This window comes from Hippocampus zosterae, chromosome 2 (assembly GCF_025434085.1).
Source record: "Hippocampus zosterae strain Florida chromosome 2, ASM2543408v3, whole genome shotgun sequence".
NCBI classification, from domain to species: domain Eukaryota; kingdom Metazoa; phylum Chordata; class Actinopteri; order Syngnathiformes; family Syngnathidae; genus Hippocampus; species Hippocampus zosterae.
Window position 1 is genome coordinate 20,356,415 of NC_067452.1, and position 19,009 is coordinate 20,375,423.

The 19,009-nt window shown below is 42.7% G+C and overlaps 2 protein-coding genes across 3 annotated transcripts; one reads left to right on the plus strand and one right to left on the minus strand.

Annotated features, from left to right (window-relative positions):
• Positions 1-1,305: 1,305 nt before the first annotated feature.
• LOC127595464 (splicing factor U2AF 35 kDa subunit-like) lies at positions 1,306-9,812 on the minus strand. Of its 2 annotated transcripts, none has more exons than XM_052056988.1 (8): positions 9,691-9,812; positions 7,933-8,020; positions 7,790-7,856; positions 6,172-6,221; positions 2,950-3,048; positions 2,739-2,872; positions 1,649-1,741; positions 1,306-1,559 (listed from the first exon to the last, which is right to left on the minus strand). In XM_052056988.1, exons 1-8 carry the CDS (start codon positions 9,732-9,734, stop codon positions 1,451-1,453), a joined length of 684 nt encoding a protein of 227 aa, XP_051912948.1. In that variant the 5' UTR covers positions 9,735-9,812; the 3' UTR covers positions 1,306-1,450. The 2 variants fall into 2 exon arrangements, with proteins under 2 accessions (XP_051912948.1, XP_051912949.1); XM_052056989.1 differs by lacking the exon at positions 9,691-9,812 and adding an exon at positions 6,797-6,867 and having other exon boundaries at positions 7,933-8,015.
• Positions 9,813-10,001: 189 nt separating this feature from the next.
• LOC127595461 (B- and T-lymphocyte attenuator) lies at positions 10,002-14,689 on the plus strand. Its single transcript, XM_052056983.1, has 6 exons — positions 10,002-10,308; positions 11,086-11,409; positions 11,509-11,550; positions 11,709-11,816; positions 13,862-13,896; positions 13,998-14,689. The coding sequence occupies exons 1-6, from the start codon at positions 10,236-10,238 to the stop codon at positions 14,214-14,216; spliced, it is 801 nt and encodes a 266-aa protein (XP_051912943.1). The 5' UTR covers positions 10,002-10,235; the 3' UTR covers positions 14,217-14,689.
• Positions 14,690-19,009: the final 4,320 nt, after the last annotated feature.

A 19,009-nucleotide genomic window follows, 5' to 3' on the forward strand; every position in this document is an offset into this window, starting at 1 on the left:
ACAAGGTGTTGAGGTGTGCGCTTCGTCGGGATGTATTTGGGAGAATAACGACGAGAGATGAATTTACTTGTTTAACTCAAACATGTTGCACGTTTTATTTGCCGTCTGCACAGAGAGCAGCCGCTTCTCATCGCCACTGAACAGGAAGAAAAAAATATTTAGCGCCGAGTACAGACCGGTTATGGCGTAGTGTCTTGGGTTGCCAGATCCGTTCAAAATAAAGAACACATCATTACAGAAATGAGGATACAAGATATTGTTTCTTAACACAAGGAAAGAAGTAACGGTGAAAATTGGGGAAACCACTTCCATTGCAGCTCAGAGCTGCATCGTCTGTTGACATTTTCAAAAACTGTTCCAGTCGAGGGTGATTGGGATCGGCCGAACCCCGGCTAGCATATATAAATGTGCTGAACAGTAGCATGCGGGTCCTCTAATTTGAAAAGTATTTTGGCAGGCATTCCAGACGGACTTGATCTTTTTTTTCCATCGCTCCGAAAAACACTGCACAAAACGTTCGTGATACTATTTGTCACGAGTACATTTTCTGGTTGAACCTGAAGTGTACTACAACAGGTAAATTTAATCTGATCTCCTGGAAACGTTTTAACGGACATGTCCAAGTGTTCCACGTGTCAGTACTTTTGGCACAACTCGCTGTTGTCTGACAGGGAGCTGAACGCAAACTTCTAGAGGCGTTTGATTCGTGCAGATTTCTATGCTTTTTTGCAACGTTGCCAGCCTCACTGTTGCATCCTGCTGATGACACAAAGTTCAGTGTCTTCATTCCTCAGAGAACACCCTGTTAACTTGGACTCATGAAGCCTAAATGCGAACAGCATGATGAAGAAAAAACTAAATAGCAGTTTTGATTATCCCCAACTTTTGATGTGGTGTTTATCTTAACTGATATTAACTGTATGTGTGCTGTTATATTTATTTTTTTTGGAAAACACTGTGTCTAGTGATACATGAATAAAATCCCCTACTGGAGAATTACAAGCTTAAAACGATAATAGATATATAGTTCATAAAATAAGTTAATAGATGCTCCAACAAAGAGGTACGCTGTATATCCTATGCCACTGTGACTGGGCCAGTGACAAATTTGAGTGAAACTGCAGATATTCCAGCGCCATTTCTTCAAAAGACGAGATGCCTCCCTTCGACACACACATACACACAGCACCCAAACGGGCATTTGGTTTTAATTATTTCCCACATGTATGAATGTAGCACACGTGCATCTCTTCAATCGTGTGGATTCTTAAAGGACTGAAGTGATATTTTCAGAAGTAAACAATGCAGAGTAACAAATCAGTTTTATTGACAAAGCAAACAGTTGTTCATAAAAAAGGGATCAAAGAAAAGCACGTTTATAATTCACCAAAAGTCCAAATAATTTTGTTTTCACTGTGAGGGTTTTGGTAGAGCGTTGTGTCTTCAGCCTTCAGAACCTTCCTGAGCGTTCTCTGTCTCTCGACCTCCGTCTTTCACGGTCCCGTCGCCGATCCTTAGAACGGGAGCGTCTGTCCCGGGAACGTGAGCGGGAACGTTGCCTGTTGGCAGAGAAAAAGCTAAATCAGTTAATAAACATGAGTAGTGAATCGAAGCAACTGATCTGCTCATCGTGAACAGATGTCTGGACCTTTTTCTACGGCGTCCGTACAACTCTCGCCGAAGTTCCCTTGATATCGGTTTCAGGTGCATGAAGTTGCAGAAGCCACCTCGGGTGCACTCTCTGGAAGACAGTTAGTATGTAAGTGCATTGTTTTCTGTGGCCCGACTCCACATTTCAAATTGGTTGGGGAAATTGTGGACGTCGTGTCCTCTGGGCCAAAGTGGAAAAAAACATCCAGACTGCTATGGAAGCAACGTTCAAAAGCCAGCATCTGTGATGGTTTGGGGCTGTGTTAGTGCCAACGGCATTGGGTAACTTTCACATCTGTGAAGGCGCCAATAATGCTGAAAGGTACATACAGGTTTTGGACAAACATATTGTCGTCCAAGCAAGGTCTTTTTCGTGGACACCCCTGCTTACTTCAGCAAGACAATGCCAAACCACATTCTGCACATGTTACAACAGCGTGGCTTCATAGTAAAAGAGTGTGGGTACTAGACTGGCCTGGCTGTAGTCCAGACCTGTCACCCATTGAAAATGTATGTGCAGTATGAAGCCGAAAATACAACAACAGAGACCATGGACTGTACATCAGGCAAGAATGGGGAAAGAATTCCATCGACAAAGCTTTACCAATTAGTGTCTTCAATTTCCAAACGGTAATTGAATGTTGTTGAAAGAAACGGCTACGTGGCACAGTGGTAAACAAAACCCTGTCCCTGCTTTTTTGGAACGTGTTGCAGCCATAAAAATTTAAGTTAATGCTTATCTGCTGGAAACAAAGTTGATCAGTTTGAACATTAAATATCATGTCTATGTAACATATTCTATTAAATATTGGTTGTACAGGATTTGCAAATCTTTGTATTCTGTTTTTGGTTAACAACGCCCCAAATGGATTTGCAAATCTTTGTATTCTGTTTTTGGTTAACAACGCCCCAAATGAATTGGGAGTTTGTATAAAATTCATAACTAAAAGAGAAATTTTCTTCAAAAGTCAAGTTGAAATGTATTGCAAGTGTTTATTTTGACCGATTATGCATGTTCTCGGCCTAAAGAAGGTGATACATTTTTCTCTTCATAATCCAAGCGCAAGTTCCCGATTGTGGTTACTCACCCCATTTCATATTGGCGGCAACAAGCTTCCCTGAAGTCAGTGACAGGGGAGAGCTCAGCGTGGACGGGTTGGGCGTTGAACCAGCGGTTGTTTAAGTCCATGACAGCTTTTTCCGCGTCCTCTTCACGACGGAACTGCAGACAAATTTGGAAAGTGGTGGTTGTTGACCTTCCAGCACGAAAACCGATCTATTTCGTCATTCAAAAAGTACCTTGACGTAAACGTTGCCGACAAGATGGTCACCCAAGTTGTCACAAACGTTCATCTCTTCCACTTCCCCGTACTTCTCTTCCATCTCCGTGAAGACCTCCTGCACAAACACAACTTGAGTTTCTTACACACCATTATTTTCGGCAGCAACATTTAGAGCAGGGGTGCCCAAACTTTTTGGATCGAAGATCTACTTTTCGACCAAGTAATCTCCCGGGATCTACCCTTACCGGCGGGTGCATGCGCACGCCATGATGAAAAACAGCCTGAAACGGAGTCATGTGACGCACTTTTGCAACCTGTTAACTATCGTAGCTCACACGTACCGTTTTAAAGTGCTTCCCTGGGCCCTCCTAGATTCCTATTCTTTGCTCGTGCCCTCGGTGAATTGTACACAAAGCAAACTCTGAATGAGAATCATGACGATAATAGATAGAGCGCAACAGCTCTGATCACAAGGTGCAATTGCAAACTGCTGAGCACTAACAACTTCCGGTGACGTAATCGCGCGCCACCGTAAACTTAAGATTTTATTTTTTTTAATATATTTTTTTTGTGAAAATGAGACTGATAGGATGATTAAGGTGCAGCCTACATTAACATAAAAATATATCACTAACATTTACAAAGACACAAATGTTTGTTTTTTTTTTCTCCTCGACAATCCTCGGATCTACTTGGGACCTGTCTTAGATCTACCGGTAGATCAGGATCTACCTAATGGGCACCCCTGATTTAGAGAAACAGGACAAGCACCACATGGAGACGCCTGCGTTTCACGCTCAAGACTTTCAAGATGATGTTACATTCAAAGCAAAAGGAAAGGTGTGGTCTCACACCTATCACCCCTATCCAAAACCAGTAACAGGTTACAAGATGGGTACGTTACAAAAAAAGTCAACCTACCTATTCATCGAAACTGAGCATATAACATTGAATAGAGATTTGTGACCTCAATAAAACTAGCCCTAGTTCGTAAAGAATGAGTTATGGACTCATGCTATGTGTTATGTTGCAAATCGGTCCTAAATGACTTGTCCAGAAATCATTGTAAATAAATGGGAAAATTAGTCAATAATAATTGTAACTATTACATTCGGGCTTCAGTATTCGCCATTTTATAATATGTAAACTTTGAACAAGTGGAGAGTGACACAACTGGTGCTTTTCAACACTAAATGTGAGTATTAAGAGTGTTTGAAAAGGTAAAGTAAATGTCGAATAATGTTATTCATAATTACAGCAAGTGTTGTGATGCTTAACTTGGGAACAAAACTGTGGAATAATGGTAAGGTGTTTGCTTCTCGTGCTAGCTAGCAACTCATTCAGCTATGAGCTTAGGTACAAAGGGTGTGGAAAATAAATCGATACTAATCGATGCGCACGTGCGCGATGCGTCGGCTCATGCAATGGGTAATACCCACAAATAACCTGCACAGGCACATCAGAAATGTCCACCCATCAGTACAATTTGAAGAGAAAAAACAACCAAGGGAACCAGCTATTAATGAAGGTGCTAGTGTGTCTGCAACTGTTGCTGCTGCTGCAATGTCACAACTGCCTAGATGTACAACCCAGAGCTCTGTGAGCCACTTTATGCAAAAAGCTATAAAACCAGCAAAACAGAACACAATTGACGAGGAACTGGGTAAGATTGCAATGATTGCAAGGGATTTTCATCCATTTTGTGTTGGCTGTGTGTTGTCGCAACATCTGTCCCCTCAGAGAGAATCTTCTCCAAAACAGGGCAAATATTAACAGAGAGGAGAAACAGGATCAACCCCTCAAAGCTGAGGCACTTGGTTTTTCTTCATGCCAATCTTCACTAAAGACAAGCTAAAACCTTTACCTGGATGCTGCTTTTTTTCTTTTTGTTTTACAAATTTTAATTTATAATTCGTTGTGGTATTCAAAGCTTACTTATATTTTACTGTAAATAGTTAAAAGCTTATAAATATGCACATTCAGCGATTGGAACTTTTTGACGACTTTGTTTTGAGATGGTTCTTTGTAGTTTGTTTTTATTTTTGTTTTGTTTTATTTTGTAGCACTCCATGTCGAGTATGTTCAGAAGAATATAAATAAAGCCATATAAATTAATTTAAGCAAATAAAAAACTGAGGAGCCATTTGGGAGCCGATCCAAAAGAGCAAAATGACGACTCACCACAGCCCCGAACTTGATTTTCTGCAACCAGACGGTCCCATCTCGTGGTAATAGGAGACAATGACACCTCAAGTGTGTGTTTTATGTCCAGTCTACTTCGTAATTTTGTTTTATTCGCCGTTGCTGCAGAAAACCCCCGCCTCACACAGGTAGCATGTCGGAAATAGCAACAGTGCTATTGTGACGATCTCAGAGTATTCAGCCATAACTTTAATCCAGTTGACTCGAATGTCCCTTTAAGGCCTCTGTCATTCGTGATCTCCAGCAGTCTTTTTTTTACTAATTTTTTTTTTTAATTTGCGTAATCAATCACGTGACGCAGAAGCGCGGTTTGACGCGTGTCAAGCGTGACAGAAACGATTGTAACGGAGAATCAGGTAATTTTTCAAAATAAAACACAGTTTGTATTCCCAAATAAATAAAACGGAATTAAGGCAAGTTCTTTCTGTGTGGACCAGTACCAAATGCCCCCGCGGACCGGCAGTTGGGGACCCCTGCTCCAGAGGAGGTGGGCAACAGGTGTATGCTAGCTAAGCTAAAAGCTATGATGGTCAGTCCCTCCCACCCCCTCCAGCCCACCCAGAGAGCACTAGGTAGCTCCTTCAGCCAGAGACTCTTACAACTGTGCTGCAAGAAGGAGAGATACCGCCGCCCGTTCCTACCGACTGCCATCAGGCTGCTGAATAAAAAATAAAATGTGTTATCTATACCTATATTGCACTTAATTGAACAGTGTACATTGAAACTAACATTTATTTTGAAATGCAAACACTTTGTTTTTCTTGTTTCTTCTTTCTACCCACAATCTTGCTGCTGTAGACTAAATTTCCCCACTGTGGGACAAATAAAGGATATCTTATCTTATGTGCATATTAATTAACCCCGCCGTCATCTTTATTGACAAACTGAAAATGGGTCTGTTAGCAAGCTCATGAAATTCAAAAGTTAATGAAATCATTGTTTTTACCCACTCTATGTCCAAGTAGTTGTGACAAACGCAAATAGATCTCATTGACGTGTCACACAAGAAAAAGGAACGATAGAAGAGGTCACTCACCTCGAAGAACTCATCATAGTGCTCCTGCATTTCCACATCACTGACGGCACCTGCAGTGACAAGACCGCATTGTCAAGAACCTCAACTTGGGTTATTTTGCGCTTCCCGCACGAGATGAAGTTATAACAACAGTCTCGCGTGTGTGTGTGTGTGTGTTCTGGCGGGACAAGTTTTGATTACGTGCAGAACGTCACGGTCAGGTTCTTGATGCACTTGACTTAATACAAACAAGAATCTCGGGTCAGCGACCCGCTTCTGTGGATCGGACATTGTGTGCTTAGTGTCGGATGAATGCAGAGCCAACAGACTCAGACAAATAGGCCTTCATAGGTAGAGTCTGAAAGATGAAGTCGTGGTTAATCCAAGAAGGGTTCAATCGTGGCCAGTAATGGGCCCTAAAACCTGAGAAATCAACCCTCCTTGGAAGTTAAAAAAAGTTCTGCATCAGGAAGAAAAAAAAATTTAACGTCTCAAGATGCGTGCAACCACTCTGTCACTACTAGTTTTTAGACGGGAAACTGCACGTGGCTCCTTCATTTCAAATCCAGACAAATTTATACAGAAACTGTGCAGTAACATAAGTGCAGTCAGTGCTGGAGGGTCCTAGGGATGAAGAAGAACTTACAGTGCAAACCATCAGCAGACTTGGGCACAGTTTTCAAGGTTATGAAGGTAAATGTTCAAGGGGGAAATGGTCTGAAATACAAAACGTAAACTTCTGTGACACACAACAACGAAAAATGAAGAGCTGGGGAGGGAAAACATGTTGTTAGAATCCGGAGGAATCTCATCATATCGAAGAGCTCAAAAAGAGCTTTGCGCCTATGTGCCCTAAAACTTTCAGAGCCATAGGTTGCACGTTCCCAAACTTTATTTTCCTGTCTTGAGCGAAGATTGGAGATCACAACGCTAAAAGCTCATTGTGGCTGAGCACAGAAAAACACCACAGAGATGCCCTTTTTTTCTGTGCCCAGGTCATTTTAATCGGAATGTTGATAAAGCAAAACTTTTAACCAGCTCATTTCTGGAACCCTTACAAAAAAGCAACAACTGAAACAGTGCTGCACATAAAAAATATATCAAACATGAAACAATCATTTAAAAAAGCTCTCATATTCAAAAACTGCTGAGGTGTTTTATTTGTGGGAGATTGGACACAACGGCCAATTTAACATCTTAAATATGATTGCATAAATGAATGTGTTCCTGCAGCTTTATAGCAAAACTGAACTTTCATTCAAATAAAACGCCACATTTTGTTTATGATATCATTGGAACTAGATAAGCGCTGTGACCGTATGCTCAGTAAAGTTCCCCTCATGCACATCGCCTGTTTCTAATTTGGGGCGGAGGACGTGAAGTTCGATGCAAAAATCAAACAAGTCTTAAGTCACGTGTCCAGTTTACTGTTTAACAAGCCAGCCTGTGAGTGGTGTAATCTTCCCCACCAAATGTTTGGTCTGGGCGTTGCTGCAAGAGCCAACGTGCTGATGTTTATGTTCTCGGGTGTTGTATAGCAGGCAGCTGTTTCGCAAAGCGTGGCGCAGCAGAACTGCAAGCGACAGCCCATGTGCGGCTGCCACGTTAATTCATTACAGGGAGTGCGGGGGATACTTACAACGTGACGCGTCGGCCGTCTGTGCGCTGTTCTGCGGGTTACGGTAGATGTTTTGTATCAAAATGGTCTGCGGAAAGAATGAACAATTCGAAGGGAAATCAAATCAGCAGCGGATAACAATTGTGCAGCAATACCATCCTCACCTGGCTGAAGGTCGGTTTGTTGTGCAATCTTGAACAGCGATCTCCATGTCTGCAAGCTCCAATTTTAAAATAGAAGGAACAATTGACCCTGGAAGGAGTGAAGGACTAAAATGAACATAAGTTGTTGGCGGTGGACCTGGCAGAATAAAAATGGCCTCACAACTTGGTCACTTGCTGTTCCACAGCTTTTAGAGATTGCACATCATGTTCTTCTTCCCAGCTATTCTTTATGAAGGATGGATTTCAGGTCACAAAACACCTCCTTTTTGCGGTTTCATTTCAAGTCTCACAAGACGGACATTAGGCCTTCGTCATTTGACAGCTGAAGCTTTTCAGCTTTTGTAAGCACGAGCCATACTGACTTGAGGGTTTTCAAAGGCTTCAAGGAGAAGATAATGATGCATCAACAACTCAAAGTCGGTACAAGTCAAGCCTTCTCACTCAATTTCACTTTCCAAAGCAACCGCTGAATCAGACTTCAGTCCATGATCAGTACTTTCCGTGGCGTTGCGCAAATGCCTGCTTTAGAAGTTTGGCGTTTTCAACAGTGTTGGTAGTAGCAGGCCAACCACTAACCCCTATGTGGGTTGGTCAAGAACAGATCTCATTTTTAGAAACTTTCCATGAATAGAGTGAAGTGTAGCACACAGAGCAGTGTGTCCAAAGTCAGATGGTGAACAAGTGAAATTATATGCTCACAAAATACACAACGCTTACGGCGTCAAGGATTAATGGCTGCACAAATGTTTGAAGGATAACTGAAATGACAGAAATGAAGAAAAAAAGACGTTGCCTTTGCGCATTTGTGCCTTGACCACAACGATTGCTTGTATCGCACTTGTTCCCTGAACGTTCAGTAAAGCCTCTTGCAAGAACATCTCCATTTCCAGTCTCTGACGCACCTCACCTCAGCCCGAATCAAACGAACACGCGGAGGACCTGGGGGGAGCAGAGGATGGTGAAAGGATCCCGCCGTGTCCACAACAACCTCTCCCTCCCCCGTCTCCAACAATGGATTATCATTCTTGGCTACCTTTTCATGTCGTGGGAACACTTTTGTCAAATCATGAACACGATTTCCCATAATTTATGTTCACATCATAATAAACAGCATAAACAATAAAATGACTCAAAAAAGAGCATAAAGCTGTACTCTTTGGAATAAAATATTGGAGGCGGCGTTAGATTTGAGAAAAGATAAAATCGATTGATTTTTTTTCTGTTCTCCCGGTTTTGGTCAACTTCATTTTGTTCATCTGATTATAATCGCAATGATTGTAATCATCCGTTTTCACTAAATGACTATCAGTCACCCAGATTGAGTGAATATATTATTATGCAGGTATCATGAAGGTAACGAATTAAATTCAAATGCTGGGAGAATTGGTGCAACGTAAGGCTTTTGCTGCTGGTCTGCAGCGAATTGAAACGAAACAAACACGCCAATTTAGGCATCAACTTCATTAGCGATGATAAACAAAGCAACAAGTAAACACTTAGCCAACTCCAACAACTTCTGCACTTCTGAGTTTTTCCCCCTAAAAGACTTGCAGCTTCAGATTTGCGGACCTGATTTCCTGTTTCATTCATTGAGCTAGCTCAGCTCAGCAGCTCTTCTTGCTAATATCATTTTAACTATCCCCTTTATTACAAGCCTACGCTATCAACTGAGCTACCACCCGAGCGCGGAAACTGCACTGGTAGTTTCTCAGTCAAGTCTTTCTCGCTGGATTAAACAAAAGAGTCTAGAAATCTTACTTGTCTTTTTCTGTGCCGAAAATGGACGCCAGATATTCCGCCATTTTCGGCTCGTCGGAGGCGTAAGTAACACGCAATTACGTAAGAAATGACGTCAGGACGTATAGAACAGCCGTTTACTCAAGACTGGCATTTTCCAATGACATCTATAAACACACAGAGGCGCTGTTTTTCAAAAATACCATGCACCGTGTCAGGATATTTGGATGTGGTTAATTTGTGTTCGCGCGTGATATACGGCACTAAAGGGCCGTTCACACGGCACACATTTGCTCCGGTGCTGCACCGATATATTTTGTTGCGATACAACAAGTCAGGTCGTGCGCAACATGAGAACACAAAATATGTTTTGTTGTCTTGGTCTGTTTGGAGACTGCAGCTTTTGCAAAAGCCCACCCACCAATTTACAAGTACTTCCACTTCTCATTTGCACAGACAGAACAGACAGAGGAAGTTGTACTTCTTTTTGTGTATGCAAACGATCGTGGGACTGAAGCCAGTTTCATTTCGAAGTGACTGCAAGGAGATGTGGAGTATCATCCTCGATGATGAATCACTCATGGAGAGTGCTATTGGAGTCTATTTTGGCAGTGCTGCATCTCACTTCAAGTGTTAGCTGTAAGTTTCTTTTCTATGAGAATTATTTATATGTTTTTTTTGTTTTTTTTTTGTCAAAGGACCCCCAGAAAAGTCAGTATGAATTCTCACTCTTTCAAACTTTGTTAGGTGTACGTGTGATGTGTGATAGAGCCTTGGTGGTTTTAACTTTATACACTCGCATGGTGGATAAATAAAACAATGATGTGATTGACTGGAATCATGATAAAATAGCGGTTAGCACATCTGCCTCCCCTTCAACTTCAAGGGTCAAATCAAGCCCTCATTTGTGTAATTTGGACCTATCGTCACTGTATGCCTGGGAAGAGGCCTGCATGATTACTGTATGGACTTCTGAAACTGCATATTTCCATTCACTATTTTGTGAGTCTGAAGCAAAATGTTAGTGCTACCGTCTTATAAATCTATCCATTCATCCATTATCCGAGACGCTTATCCTCACGAGGATCGCAGGCGTACTGGAGCCTTTCTCAGCTGTCTTCGAGCAGCAGGCGGGGTACACGCTGAATTGGTCTCCAGTCAATCGCCGGATACACATTGACAAACAACCACTCACGCTCACAATTTAATGTTCCATTAACTTACCATACATGTTTTTGGAACGTGGGAGGAAACCGAAGAAAGCCCACGCAGGTATGGGGAGAACATGTAAGCTCGACACAGGAAGGCCCTGCACCTTTGCACTGTGAGGCGGACATGCTAACCAGACAACCACTATGCTGCCCTTATAAATCAATCTGAGTGATAATTTACATTTTTCTCGTCCCTTCTGTCCAGATGGTGAAAGCTGCCTGGCAATCATGGTGGGGCACACTAATAATTACACAATTCAACTTGGAAAAAACCTCCAGATTAATTGTACATGTTCCTATATTAACTGCACTCACCAATCGGCATACGATGTCTCCTGGTATAAGTTGCAAAGAGACGTTTACGTGCCAATGATCTTTGACTCTCATACTCGCATGGAGTCGATAAATTTAAGCAACGTGGAAACGATGTTGTCATTATACTTCACAAATATACAAAAAAGCAATGCAGGTATCTATCGGTGTCAAAATGGACTCACCGTCGGACACAAGATCCAAGTGTCTGTGTATGGTATGTCTTTACATCGTCATGAATTGTGATTAGTTTTGGAGGCTGTTCTAACATTGCATCCAACCTTTGTTTTTTGTTTTGTTGTGTTTTTTTTTTCAGATAGCAACATGATGACCAACACCTCACTTAGGAATGAAAGCAGTAAGATAGTTTTTTTGTTGTTGGTTTTTTTTTTGCCAGCTAATTCTGCACGTATTTCAACATGATTATTTTATTCAGACACTACCCTCAAATGATGTTTTGTTACACTGAGATTTCACATTTCTTTGAAAAAATAAAGTGCATCTTTCTGTCTGTAGGTTTGCCAGAGGAAGGTCGATGGATGTACTTGTACTCTGCCATAGGCACAGTGGCATTCGTCATCATTGTGATATTTATATCAGTCATGTCATTGCAACGGTGCAAAGGTGAGGAGCTTTCAACCAAGCATTATTTTTTTAATGCCAATACATACATGAATATATATATATATATATATATTGCGCGTCGTCCCGCACGCGGTCTGTCCTTCCGTCTGTCCCTTTTCAAAACGTACCTACTTCACCGCGCCGCTGCGCGCCGCCACTGCGCCGCTCAGGCAGTGGCTCACTACGATCGCGCGGGCATCTTAGCGAAAAAATGTTGTCTACCCACAAGCATTGCAATGAAATTGTTAGTTATTTAGTAGAGCTAAACATCTCTTTATTTTCGCGATAAGCAATGAAGATGAACAAAAAGTTGAACCAAGCAACAACACTTTTGTGGGCCGAAGGCCCACCTTACCAGCCTTCCGCAGGAACTAGCTGATGAGCCGCCCGGAGGGCGGCGAACCACCACCTTACCAGCCTTCCGCAGGAACTAGCTGATGAGCCGCCCGGAGGGCGGCGAACCAGCTAGTATATATATATATATATATATATATATATATATATATATATATATATATATATATATATATATATATATATATATATATATATATATATATATATATATATATATATTCTCTCATTCATTCATCTACCGAACCGCTTGATCCTCACTAGGGTCGCCAATTAGGCATTGAGGAAATCAGAGGTGATCATGTCATTTTCAGCTAATCCTGTATAAGTAAAAAGATGAGTTGTGGTCATTTTCTGAACATTTTCTTTCAAAGTCACCAATAAAACACAATAATCCTAACGTGCAAATATCTTCCCAAATGCAACAGTTAGTTTTTTATGACATGAAGTTATGCTTCTCTCAGTGCTTTTTTAAGGAGCAATGCTGTGACAATAACTGAACCACACACACACATGCACGTCTGCCTCCGTCTGAACAAGGAGACAATGAACGATGTGAAAACATTCAGGGAAGATACTAAAGAAGTCTGCCTTGCCTGATAAAAGGAATCTGCCTCGCTAAAAGGCTTCATCAAAAAGTTGAAAGTACGACAAACAGGTTGGCAATTGTGACCGGGACTCGGTACGGTATCAGCAGATATTTAGGATCGAAGACTCCGACTCAGGTGAAAAAGAACATGATGGTGACATCCCGATATATCATACATTTGCGTTTTATCATTTAGAACTGCTCGTTATTTATTTAGCCAGAATTTTAGTTTTTGTCATTGGTTATTTTGTTTTTTGTGGAATAGATTTGATTTCGAATCATTATTTAAGTACATTTAACTTTTTTTAAATGGATAGTTTACTTTTTTTACATTTCCAGCAGTAAAAAAGTTAATATTTTGACAATAGTATAATTGATAACTTTTCATGTCCAACAGATTTTAAAACGCTTTTTGCCACTTGTTGTTGACTGAAAATGACATCACATGTCCTCAAGGCTCAGGTAACAACCAATCAGGGCTCATGTAAAATTTGCAGGCTGAGACCTGAACCCAAAGTACTGTATATGTCATTTTCAGTCAACAGGAAGGAGCAAAACATGTTTTTAAAAGTGTCAATTGTACTTTTCACATGAAAAATAATGAAGTTATTAAATTCATCCGTATCCCTTTAAGCATAATGTTAATGATTAAGATGTGCATAACATTACAGTAATCTACCTTTGGGAGAAAAAAAGCCTCTGTCTCGTTTGGTGAACACTTTGGGCTACTATCATACTATATGTTAATGTTGTCATTATGGTGATATTTGGAGAACCAAGTTTTTTTTTTTGTCATTCCTCTTAGTATAAAATGTGTGAGAACCACGGCATTAGTCGATTCATGGATCAAAGATCTGTTTCGCCGTTCAGCTACTTTTAGAGGTTTTAGAGGACACCGAGTTGTGCAAAAAGCACTGAAGCATGCATTGAGAAGTTTATGAGAGGTCAAATGAAGTTTACCTGTAAATACTACATTTTAGAGCTATCCTGAAATTTCAGCCAAAAGCCAAATCTCTCCATCCGCTGGCAATAGCATTTACCTCTTGCTAAATTCATGTTCATCAACATATTGGATCTAATAACGTACATTTCCCTCATGCAGGTCACGCAAAGAGAGAGGCACAAACTGAAACTCAAGTAAGGCACCCGAAATCTTTCCTGCAACATAAATTTTCAAAAGGTTTATCAACAGTATCCCAAAATGATTTATATTGATGTTTGTCTCTTCGGTAAACCAGCAAACCGGTATCAAACCACAAGATCCGCCAACCTCCTCCAGCAGCTACATTTACAGTAAAATGAGTAGAAAGGAAGAAAAACATCCAACAACAAGGGCAGAGACAGAGGGAAGCTCCATCACGTATGCCGCTCTCAACCACCACCAACCCCCCGGTGCTCCCATTCGACCAAGGAGGCCCAAAGAGGAAAGTTCTGAGTATGCAGATATACGAGTATGACGTATGGCCGGTGTTGGAAGATCAGATTTTACCCACGTTCAAGTCAAGGAAATGACTTGTTTCACATGAGACTAAAAACAGCAGCTTCCTCTCACATCCCAAATGTCAATCTCGGATTCGTAGGGATGAGATACGACTTTCAGGGGTCGTTGTTACCCCCCCCCCCCCCACACACACACACACAAGAATGTAGCTCCAAGAAGAAATTCACATCATGAGCGGAAGGAGAAGCAGGTTGCATAAATCATGTGCATTGTAGGTGTGACGCTTGCGGTTTGTGAAAGTGCTCGAGTTTGTGAATGCAGCGCCTGCAATATGCTACGTGCACGGTCACGACACTTTTACAAGTGCTGCTAACTTTTGGCCCCGTGGTTCTCATCTGTCCTTTGATAATTAAAGACAACATTCTGTCTGGATCATTAATGTTCATGCTGTTCAATGAAGACAGAAGTAAAATCAGTAAATCAATGAAATATTACCCCACTTGAGGGTTAAATGTTGCCATGTGTCGCTGCGGAAGAATACCAAACTTAAATTATCTTCATACGATTTTACAAGGCAAATATACATTTTCTAAGGTCTTTGGAACCAGAAAACGGCGTGTGGTTGGAGAGAAGGACAACTATATTTCCCAAACAAGAACATGTTGAGAGCACCAACAGCACATTCGGCACTTAACATTCAGCTGACTGGATTTCTTGTCTAATATCAGATTACATTTCAAAAATATGATATTTGCTGTTATCTTCAAGTAAAACCTCTGCATCTTGAACACTCATGCCAGGCCCATTCTCACATGCGCACAAAACATGCACATTACAAAGCATCCCACGAGAATTTTTTGAGGTCAGCCTCCCAAGCTCACTGGTCCGCGCTGCACTCTTCTTGTCCTCGACCACTAAAGCCAAGCATTTCTCAAAGAGACACAACATTCCATGGCCCCGCTCTTTTTTTCCCCCAGACGCCAAGTCACTATGTTGAATGCACTTTTTGAGCACAATACTCTCCCACGTGCTGGATGTCTGAAGGAATTAGTCTTGGATCTTTAGCAAGACTGGCCTGAAAGGACAGTGCAGACCAGAGGAAGTAAGTCTTCATGCGCGTCATGAGTTTTTCACAATCCCAAAATAGCTCATGAATGTAAAAGTAAAATACAATGAACAACACAACACAGCTCATCACCAAAAGAATACCACACCTATGGTGAAGCATTGTGGTGGCAGCATCAACTTGGGGCCTGGTCGTCATGAGCTGGAATTGAGACCAAGATGAAGGAAACACTGACCACTTCTAATATAGCGCTCTGTGTTCGCACACAACCTTCAGGCTTCTGCTAGAAAGCAAAAATACAATAAATCAAGTCGGGAAGAGACGACTAGAACATCTGAACTTTATGTTTGATCAGACTTTAAATGGTGGCGGGTGCGTGCCGACCAAGGTTATTATAGTTAACAAAGATGAACAAAATAACTAAAGCAAAACTTGAAGGGAACATTTTTGTGAGCAACATTTCCAAAAACAAGAGTGCTTTTAAAAATATACTATATATATCTATATATATATATAGATATATATAGATATATATAAAAAGTCCTCATCTCACCCCTCGGGTGGTGTCCATCGCTCATTCAGCTCGGGTCCTCTACCAGAGGCCAGGAAGCTTGAGGGTTCTGCGCAGTATCCTTGCTGTTCCCAGCACTGCACATTTCTGGACTGAGATGTCCGATGTTGTTCCCGGGATCTGTTGCAACCACTCATCTAGTTTGGGGGTCACTGCCCCGAGTGCTCCGACCACCACATGCACGACTGTCACCCTTACCTTCCAGGCTCTCTCCAGCTCCTCTCTAAGCCCTTGGTATTTCTCGAGTTTCTCATGTTCCTTCTTCCTGATGTTTCCATCACTTGGGACCGCTACATCCACTACAACGGCTTTCCTCTGCCCTTTATCTATGATCACAATATCTGGTTGGTTCGCCATTACCATCTTGTCAGTCTGGATCTGGATATATACACACACACACACACACACACACACACACACACACACACACACACACACACACACACACACACACACACACACACACATATACATATATATATACATATATATATATATATATATATATATATATATATATATATATATATATATATGCGGCTGGATAGCTCAGTTGGTAAGGCATCGGTTTGGCATACGGGAGACGGTGGTTCGAATCCCGCTTGGGGCAAAAATGAGCACATAACACCATCCAGTGTGGGTCCTTGGGCAAGATCCTTCACGCTAATGCCTACCTCATACAATGATGAGAGACAATAAAACGAATGACATGCCGGCTCAGACGTCGCCCGGCCAAACAAGGTCTGCGTCAGGTGCTGGAACCAGAGCACCTTGATGAAAAATGGGCTACTGGAACAAAGCGGAGATGGGCGAGATGCGATAACATGACTCTGTTGGAATGCTACTACTCAAGCAACCCTAGTCAGAGGGGTTACATGCAGAGAATGTGGGCTAAATGGTTACTTCGAAACCCACAGTCACGGTTGACCGCGAAACAACTAGTAGCTCAGTGTTCCAACATCCACAAACTGCTGTCACAACTTGAGATTGATGAGGTACAACGCAGGTTCCATGGTGAAGGGCCCCAGGCTGCCAGATCAGAGGAGGAGGTCTTACAAGAGATTGGGAGGCAAGCCCCAATGAATGCAGATGATGAGATTGGGTGGCCAGCCCCAATGAATGAAATGCTGAGCGAGGCAGCAACTGACCTGAAAGCTAAGATCATGGCGAGAATGAAAGCTGGGCAACCTAGAAACCGATTACAACGGCTATGTGAAGTACCATCTGAAAGTCTCATAGAAAGTGTGAATGCAGCACTGAGGGCGATCCCTACCGTAACGATCACAGAAACCAATGAGCTGATATACGCTTCAGCATCAGTGATCCTGGAGACTCTGGGCTATGAGAGCAACCATGGAAGCCATGAGATACGTTACCCACCATGGAAAAGACGGTTGGAGGCTAAGATCAAGGCGGCCCGGAAAGATGTGAGTCAATTAACGGAGGCCCAGAGAGGTGTGATGAAAAGGCCGATACCCGAGAGGTACATCCAGATGACCATACCTGAAGCACTCGAAACTGCCAAACAAAGGCTCCAAGCCTTGTCCAGTCGCCTAAAGCGGTACACGAAAGAGAATGAGGCCAGACGAATAAACAGGCTGTTCGCAACACAACCTGCGAAAGTGTACGCTCAGTGGCAGGGTCCTAACAACAGAGCTGACCCACCAAGACTGGAAACTGAAAGGTACTGGTAAGGCATATGGGAGAAGGAGGTTGCACATAACAGCAGTGCACATTGGCTGGTGACCCTGAGAGAGGAGCACAGCAACCTCCCTGAACAGAACCCGGTTACCATAACAGTGGCAGACATACAGGAAAGAGTCTCAGATATGAAGAACTGGACAGCACCAGGCCCGGACATGGTCCACACCTACTGGCTAAAGAAACTCACAGCACTCCATGAGCGCCTAGCAGTACAAATGAACCAGCTGCTGAGGGATGGGACTCACCCAGAATGGCTAACCGAAGGGCGAACCATCCTGATCATGAAGGATCCCTCAAAGGGTGCAGCCCCATCCAACTATCGGCCAATAACCTGTCTCTCCACAACATGGAAGCTCATGTCAGGCATCATTGCGGCTAAGATAAGTGGACACATGGATCAATACAAGAGCGAAGCACAGAAGGGCATTGGTAGAGATACCAGAGGAGCCAAACATCAGCTCCTGGTTGACAGAACAGTCACACAAGACTGCAGGTCCCGACGTACCAACCTGTGCACAGCCTGGATTGATTACAAGAAAGCCTATGACTCGATGCCACATACATGGATCACTGAATGCTTGGAGTTGTATAAGGTGAACAGGACCCTCAGAGCCTTCGTTGCGAACTCGATGAGGATGTGGAAAACCACACTTGAAGCCAATGGCAAGCCACTTACCCAAGTGTCCATCAAATGTGGCATATATCAAGGTGATGCACTATCCCCACTGCTGTTCTGCATAGGACTGAACCCCCTAAGCCAAGTAATCACCAAGACAGGCTATGGATACCGCCTCAGAAATGGAGCTACAATCAGTCACCTCCTCTACATGGATGACATAAAGCTGTATGCTAAGAGCGAAAGGGACATAGATTCCCTGATCCACACAACCAGGATCTACAGCAGCGACATCGGGATGTCATTCGGGCTTGAGAAATGCAGTCGGATGGTGACTAAGAGAGGAAAGGTATTCCGCACTGAAGGGGTCTCACTCCCTGAAGGAACAATAGCAGACATTGAGGACAGCTACAAGTACCTTGGTATACCACAAGCCAATGGCAACCTCGAACTTTCAACAAGGAAAGCGGCTACGGCCAAATACCTCCAGCGAGTGAGGCAAGTCCTAAGAAGCCAGCTCAATGGCAAGAATAAGACCCGGGCAATAAACAGCTATGCCCTGCCAGTGATCAGATACCCTGCAGGAATAATAAGGTGGCCAAAGGAAGAGATTCAGACCACGGATGTTAAGACCCGAAAGCTCCTAACCATGCATGGAGGGTTCCATCCCAAATCCAGCACCCTGAGACTGTATGCAAGCCGAAAGGATGGAGGCCGGGGACTAGTGAGTGTGAGAGCCACTGTCCAGGATGAAACATCCAAGCTCCATGAATACATCAAGGAGAAGGCTCCAACGGATGACGTACTCAGAGAATGTCTCAGACAATGGGGAACAGAAGATGAGGCGCTGGA

What these genes read in the sequence shown, in the direction of transcription:
- LOC127595461 (XM_052056983.1), top strand. Translation starts at nt 10,236, where the DNA reads ATGATGAATCACTCATGGAGAGTGCTATTGGAGTCTATTTTGGCAGTG. An exon ending in TCTCACTTCAAGTGTTAGCT is followed by an intron (nt 10,309 to 11,085) that starts GTAAGTTTCTTT and finishes CCTTCTGTCCAG; the next exon opens with ATGGTGAAAGCTGCCTGGCA. An exon ending in CTCACTTAGGAATGAAAGCA is followed by an intron (nt 11,551 to 11,708) that starts GTAAGATAGTTT and finishes TTCTGTCTGTAG; the next exon opens with GTTTGCCAGAGGAAGGTCGA.
- LOC127595464 (XM_052056988.1), bottom strand. Translation starts at nt 9,734, where the DNA reads ATGGCGGAATATCTGGCGTCCATTTTCGGCACAGAAAAAGACAA. An exon ending in TTCGGCACAGAAAAAGACAA is followed by an intron (nt 8,021 to 9,690) that starts GTAAGATTTCTA and finishes CACTCCTTCCAG; the next exon opens with GGTCAATTGTTCCTTCTATT. An exon ending in ACAAACCGACCTTCAGCCAG is followed by an intron (nt 7,857 to 7,932) that starts GTGAGGATGGTA and finishes TTCTTTCCGCAG; the next exon opens with ACCATTTTGATACAAAACAT.